Source organism: Nicotiana attenuata, chromosome 7, assembly GCF_001879085.1.
Source record: "Nicotiana attenuata strain UT chromosome 7, NIATTr2, whole genome shotgun sequence".
Taxonomy (NCBI): domain Eukaryota; kingdom Viridiplantae; phylum Streptophyta; class Magnoliopsida; order Solanales; family Solanaceae; genus Nicotiana; species Nicotiana attenuata.
Genome location: NC_031995.1, coordinates 28580635 through 28587688, shown reverse-complemented (window position 1 = coordinate 28587688; position 7054 = coordinate 28580635). Strand labels below are relative to the sequence as shown.

At 40.9% G+C, this 7054-nt stretch overlaps 2 protein-coding genes across 2 annotated transcripts; one reads left to right on the top strand and one right to left on the bottom strand.

Annotated features, from left to right (window-relative positions):
- Positions 4030–4693, top strand: LOC109230433 (dirigent protein 22-like). The gene has a single exon (XM_019395940.1). The coding sequence runs from the start codon at positions 4063–4065 to the stop codon at positions 4588–4590; it is 528 nt and encodes a 175-aa protein (XP_019251485.1). The 5' UTR covers positions 4030–4062; the 3' UTR covers positions 4591–4693.
- LOC109229922 (glycine-rich cell wall structural protein 1) lies at positions 5257–6462 on the bottom strand. The gene has a single exon (XM_019395467.1). The coding sequence runs from the start codon at positions 6460–6462 to the stop codon at positions 5257–5259; it is 1206 nt and encodes a 401-aa protein (XP_019251012.1).

Here is a 7054-nt window from a genome sequence, read left to right as displayed (position 1 = left end):
TCTTCTTGCTTTTAAAAGAGGATCTTACCTGCTTCCCCCTTGCACAAGCCTCAAAAACTTTGTCTTCCTTGAACTTGATGTTAGGTAATCCTATCACCAGGTCCTTGGAGACTAATTTGTTGAGGTGATTTAGACTTGCATGACCAAGTCTTTTGTGCCACAAGAGGGGATCATTGTCCAACACACTCAAGCAAGTGAGTTCATTTTCTGATAGAGTGGACAAATCTACAATGTAAATATTGTTAACTCTTTTTCCCTGCAAAACAATCTTGTCAGTGGTAAGATTAATCACAAAACATTTTGTAGAGGTGAATGCTACCAAGTTACCTCTGTCACACAGTTGTGATACATTGATTAGGCTATATTTCAAGCCATCTATCAAGTAGACATTCTCAATGGAATGTGATTCTGTCTTACCTTCCTTTCCAACCCCAATAATCTCACCTTTCTTCCTATTTCCAAAGGAGGCAATGTCTCCTTTTAAGTCTTCAAGTGAAAGGAACTGGTTCTTACTTCCAGTCATATGTTTTGAGAATCCACTATCCATGTACCATATTTGGCTACTTCCCTATACTTGGACCTGAAAAATAAAATCAGGGGTTAGTCTTAGGAACCCAAACTAGTTTGGGTCCCTTTCTATAGGCAAAGGGGTGAATTAAATTCCTTTTGGCCCATCCTGGCAGCCTGTTTTTCTCTTGAACAAAGGTTTTGTTCTTTTGACTGACCTTTTCCTTTGCATTACATTCACTTTTGTAATGACCAGTCTTGCCACAGTGTGTGCGGATTTCGTTTTCCGGAAGTGTGATGTACTTGCTTTTGGGATCCTACTTAGGTGCTGGAGTCCCATAGCCAAGTCCTCTCTTGTTGCTATTGTGGTGCTCTTGTAGCCAAGATACTGCATCAGAAGACTTATTCCATTTGCAACTTCTGTCTAGTTCATGCTTTACCTTCCCTAGGTCTTCTTTTAAGACTCTTATTTGTTCATCTTTCTTGTACAGCTCATCCTTCATTTTTCCTAGATTTTCTTCTAAGGTAATATGTGTGTGATCAGCCTTCTTCTTACCTGTTCCTAATTTCAGTTTTAAATTTTCAAATCTAAGTTCTAAGATACTAGTGTCAAGTTCAAGAACCTGGTTCTTCAACTCAGTATTTTTACTATCACTCTCACTAGTCCTAGATTCTAGATTTTTGCACTTGGCTTTTAAGATCACACACTCCATAGACAGTTGTTCCTTCTCATTGTTTATTACCTCAGACTCATCAATGAAGTTTAGCAATAATTCAGATAACCTTTCTTTAGACAAAAATTTAATCTTGTCTTTGAGATGAGTCACACTTACCTCTTGTTCATCATCTGATCCTCCAATGGCCATAAGTGCTTGTTCATCTCCAGCTTCATCTTCTGAATCCTCATTTGAGGTTTCTCCCCAAGCAGCAACCATAGCCTTTGTTGATCCTTTGTTCCTTTTGGGTTGAACCTGTTCCTTCTTCCTGTTCCTTCGTTCAGCCATTTCCTTCTTCCATTCGATTTCCCACTGAGGACAATTCTTGATCATGTGGTCAGTCTTGCCACATTTGTAGCTGCACTTGTCTGTTTCTCAGGAGCCCTTGGTTTGCTGAAGGTTGTACCTCTTGAAGAACCCTTTCCTCTCATCAGGTACTTCTTGAAATCCCTTGTGATCGTGGCCATTTCATCATCCTCTAGATCTGAATCTTCAGCTATTTTGAGAGCCAGGCTCCTTTCCTTCTTGGGTGCATCCATTTTCATGGTTTGCCTTCTCAGTTCATAGGCAGTGAGATTTCTAATCAGCTCATCCAACTTGAGAGTAGCAATGTTCTTTGATTCCTGAATAGCAGTGATTTTGCTTTCCCAAGTTACTGGTAAGACCCTTGTCAGGATTTTCTCAACCTTGTCTTCTTCAAGGATAATTCTTCCAAGAGACTTAAGTTCATTTGTTAGTGTTATGAACCTTATGTACATCTCCTGGATAGTTTCTCCTTCCTTCATGGTGAAATTCTCATATTGAGAATATAACAGTGTTCCTCTTGAGGAGTTCCTTCATGGGCCACTTGTAGAGTGTCCCATATCTCCTTAGCAGTGGTACAGCTTTGAATCATGTTGTACTCGTCTGGACCTAGTCCACACACAAGTCATTTCTTGGCCTTGGCATTCTTTTTCCATTTCTTTAAATCTTCAGCAGTGCAGTCAACTCTTGTATTTGGCACGTCCACTCCCTCAGCATTCTTCTTTGTAGTAGCCAGGGGACCATCAGTGACTATGTCCCAGAGTTCATAGTCTTCTCCTATGATGCGGTCTCTCATCTTGTTCTTCCACCAAGAATAGTACTGACCATTAAAGAGTAGGGGCCTAGCAGTGGATTGCCCTTTCCAGTTTCCAAGTGGTGCACTCATCTTGATCTGTTCCTAAGGTGTTAACCTCTTCAAGGATAACCTACTCTGATACCAATTGATGTTTTATACTTCAATACCACACAAGAGGGGATGTGATTTTTGTGGTACCCAATTTTCGCTTAACTTGATTATAGAAGGACCTGGTTCTTCTATGTGTTCCAACTACTACTGTTTGCGGAATAATAAGTAAAAAAAATAATTAACACAGAGATTTTTACGTGGAAAACACCTGGGTCAAAAGGTGAAAAAATCATGACCAACTACTCAATAGGGTTTTCCCAAACTTCCACTAAAATCACTGAGCCAAAAACTGCATTTACAAAAACTCTTTTGTAAACCTAGGATTAACTCTAATCCCGTGGTGGCACACAACCTCAACTGCTGCGACAACTTCAAGTTAACTCTAACTTGAATACTCTAAGTACCTAATACAATTCCTTCTATAAAAGTTGAAAGGTACAATGCAAAAAATCACCTGCTACAATTGAACTAGAATAAAAGATAGACACTTGGAACTGGTTCTTCTATCTGGTTCAAGTAGCTTCAGGATTGCACGCTTGAATCACACATGAATTGCTTGCAAAATTGCCTTGCTATTTTGCTCTCAATTCACGTTTAACTTCTGCTTATGTGCATTTTCTGTAAAAGAGAACAACACTGATATTTAAGGAGTTAGTCATAAGAGATTGACTAGGATACAGATGCTACTTTTCCATCGTGAAAGAGTTCTAGTTGATCTCATACTCTAACTCTTATCATTTTCTTAAACCGTGTTCTCTTTGTATAAGGAGTCTTTCTCCTTATCCAATATGCAACATTTTCGATCATGATCAGGAGATATCACTTCTGATAAGTTAGGCTTATCTCCTTCACGTGCATCTCACATGTTTGGGTTGATCACTACTGTGCCTTACAAGATGGACCTGATCCATGACTGAGTTCTTTTGTCAATCTTCAAAACTTCACTCTTACTTGGGCCAACAGGAGTACAATTTTCAAGCTGTTTGTGCCTTTGTGGTCAATTGATACGATGATTATAGTCAATTGCAGAAGTTCCAGAATCACAAGTTATATGCGTCTGTAAGTGATACTTTAATTGCACTAAACTTAAATTAGCAAAAAACAAAAATGGATATAAATTTGTGGACAAAAAGGAGTACCAAAGTGTAGAACTATCATTTACAGTTACAACTATTTATTGAAAAAAGAAAGACATAATAGCATCTAACAGGATTTCCACCGAAAAAATAAAGTATCAAATCCTATAGGTACTATCGCTTACAACAAGAAACTTTGTGGAAAAGAAAATGCGTATCATATCTATCGATCCAACATACCATTCTCTGTCTTTACTATCTTAGTTTATACTTTATATCATTGAGATGTTGAAACATATTCTTTAATTTAGAAGTTTCTGTGTGATCTTATGATCTTTTCATCTACTCACACAACGTCCTTTTCAAAATTGGAATAAGGGATGAAAAGACTAAAAACTTCATGTTTTTTAATCCTAAACCCAACCCACTCCCCCTGCCTGCATCCCCAGGAATGGAAACGAGAGTTGCATAAATACCCAGCATTACACCAAATTAAATCACTGAAAACCCAACATTCAAGTATAACATAATTTCTTTTGTTGATCTTATTAATATGGCATCGAATTCATTCAAGTTATCCCTCATTTTACTTCTAACCATATTCATTAATTCAGAAGCTGAACTAGACCAACTTAAAGAAACAAGAATGACACTCTACTTTCAAGATTGGTCTGGTGGACCAAATGCCACTGTGCTTCAAATAAGAGATCACCAAAATGGTCCTCTGAGTTTTGCTAAGTTCGGTTCTGTATTCGTTACTGATGATCCAATAACAGAAGCCTTTGATAAGAACTCTGCTGAAATTGCTAGAGCTCAAGGTATATATGTTACTTCTGCATTGGATGGAACTATTTCTCATGTGCTAATATCAATCATCTTCAGAAATAAAGAATATAAAGGCAGCACTTTGGAAATACAAGGCGCTAGTCCACAGTTTGAGAGGGTAAGAGAAGTGGCTGTGGTTGGTGGTACTCGAAAATTTAGACTTGCTCGCGGATATGCAACTTTTGAGACTATACACTTCGATTTGGCTGTTCATCACGTTGTTATTCAGTTTAATGTTACAGTTTTACATTACTAATAGACGACATATAATAATGATAATAGTCCGTCAGAACAAAGTGAATTCTAGTATGTTTAGAGTTCAAGTTTGTTTCCAAATTGATCTGTGTGTAAAGGCTAGCTACCACAGGATAAATAATTTGCTGTCTTTTATGAGAATAATCATCTTTTGGTCCAATGTCTGTTAATATAACATCTTAAGAATGTCTATCAAAATGATGAGTCCCCAGTACTTCATATAAAAAATACTATCAGAATCTCTAAACAGTTGGTAAATAAACTATATTCTGAATTCTAAATAATGAACTTGAGCATTTTAAAGTTGATGATTGCTCGATAGTTTGAGGGGGGGGGGGGGGGGTGTTCAATACATTATTAATTATAGAAAGTTGTAGGGAAAGGAAATACTTCCCGTAAAATAAACAAGTAGAAATGTTGGTTATTTTTATGAAACCACTCAGAAGAAACTTGCCAGGGATTTACACACAAAGGAATAAGTAATTTAAGCTTCTTAGCTTCGTTTCTAAATCTGAGGATGATACATTGGAAACTACAGAAAACACAATGCATACAAAAGCCAGTAATACAAACTCATTAATTTGTTTAATATAGCTGTAGCTTAACAACCATAACGGCTCAAACATCTTGGTACTGCCGTGGTGTAGCTACGTGGCTACGAGATTCATCATCGGCCATTGCCGCCGCCGCCACTGCCACTTCCTACACCCACTCCTTTTCCAGCTCCAGCACCAACACCAACTCCTATGCCAATGCCTACTCCAACTCCAAATCCTCCACCATGTCCCCCTCCTAATCCTCCACCTCCACCAGCTCCTCCTCCCAATCCTCCACCTGCTCCACCACCTACGCCTCCGCCCGCACCAAAACCACCACCATGGCCTGAGCCTCCTCCTACTCCACCTCCACCACCACCTCCAAATCCACCTCCACCTCCAACTCCTCCAGCAGCTCCACCTCCAACTCCACCACCTGCTCCAAATCCACCACCATGTCCTGAGCCTCCTCCAAGACCACCTCCTCCACCACCACCACCGCCTCCTCCGCCACCACCTCCTCCTCCTGCAGCTCCTCCTCCAACACCACCGCCAACACCACCTCCAGCTCCAAATCCTCCTCCATGTCCAGAACCACCTCCTATACCTCCCCCACCACCACTACCTCCACCTCCACCAGCTCCACCACCAAGTCCTCCTCCTGCACCACCTCCTACACCTCCTCCGGCTCCAAATCCACCACCATGACCTGACCCTCCACCAACACCTCCTCCTCCACCACCACCGAAGCCACCACCTCCTCCAACACCGCCTCCAGTGCCAGCACCACCACCAACACCACCACCAGCTCCAAACCCTCCTCCACTACCTGCTCCACCACCAACTCCTCCACCTCCACCACCCCCTAATCCTCCTCCTCCTCCTCCACCTAGTCCACCTCCACCTCCAGCTCCTCCTCCAAGACCTCCTCCTGCTCCTCCACCACCCCCTAACCCTCCTCCTCCACCTAGTCCACCACCGCCTCCAGCTCCTCCTCCTAGACCTCCTCCAGCTCCTCCACCACCCCCTAACCCTCCTCCTCCACCTAGTCCACCACCGCCTCCAGCTCCTCCGCCAGCTCCGCCTCCAAACCCTCCACCTGCACCTCTACCACCACCAAAACCTGGACCACCACGTCCACCACGTCCTCCCCATCCCCCACGTCCACCGCGTCCACCATATCCACCACAACCTCTCCTACCATATCCACAACCATTATCATTACCCCACCTTGACTCTTCAAGCTTGTCATCACCTAAAGTGATGGCACTCAATTCCAAGAAAATGCTCAAGAAAAGAAGTAACCCGATAACCCACTTTTGAGAAGAAGAACCCATGGCTGTGTATCACAAAGGTTCTCAGATCAGATTACTTGTGCTCTTTCTCACTCAGAGTTTCTGAATATATATAGGCTTAGTTACTCGATCCAAGTTGACAAAATATGGATAGTATTATTAGTCACTCGTCAGCTGAAGACATTTATGTCAACAGTGTGCAAAGCTGCATGCATGGTTTATTCGACGCGTTTGAACCGTTGGGGATGTGGCGGGAACATTAAATGAACCAATAGAATTAGTCAAAAGGCTATAATTCATATAGTATGTACCTTCTATTTGTTTCTCTTAAGATCGAATTTTCGTCAACGCTGATCCAACACTACCGACACAAACCAATAATATTATTGCTATTGTGTAATGGCATGGCAAATGGGCCATTCTCTTTATTGTAATTGAATATTTGAAGAATTAACTCAAATAGCCGTCCATCCAACTATTTAAATTAAAAATAGCCGGTGAAAGTATAATATATACATAATTTATGTATTATATGTGTATAATTATATATAATGAATGTATAATTTATATATATGGCTAAAAAAGTAAATAACAAATATGACCGTCTATTTGTGTAAAGATCGCTTGATATTTC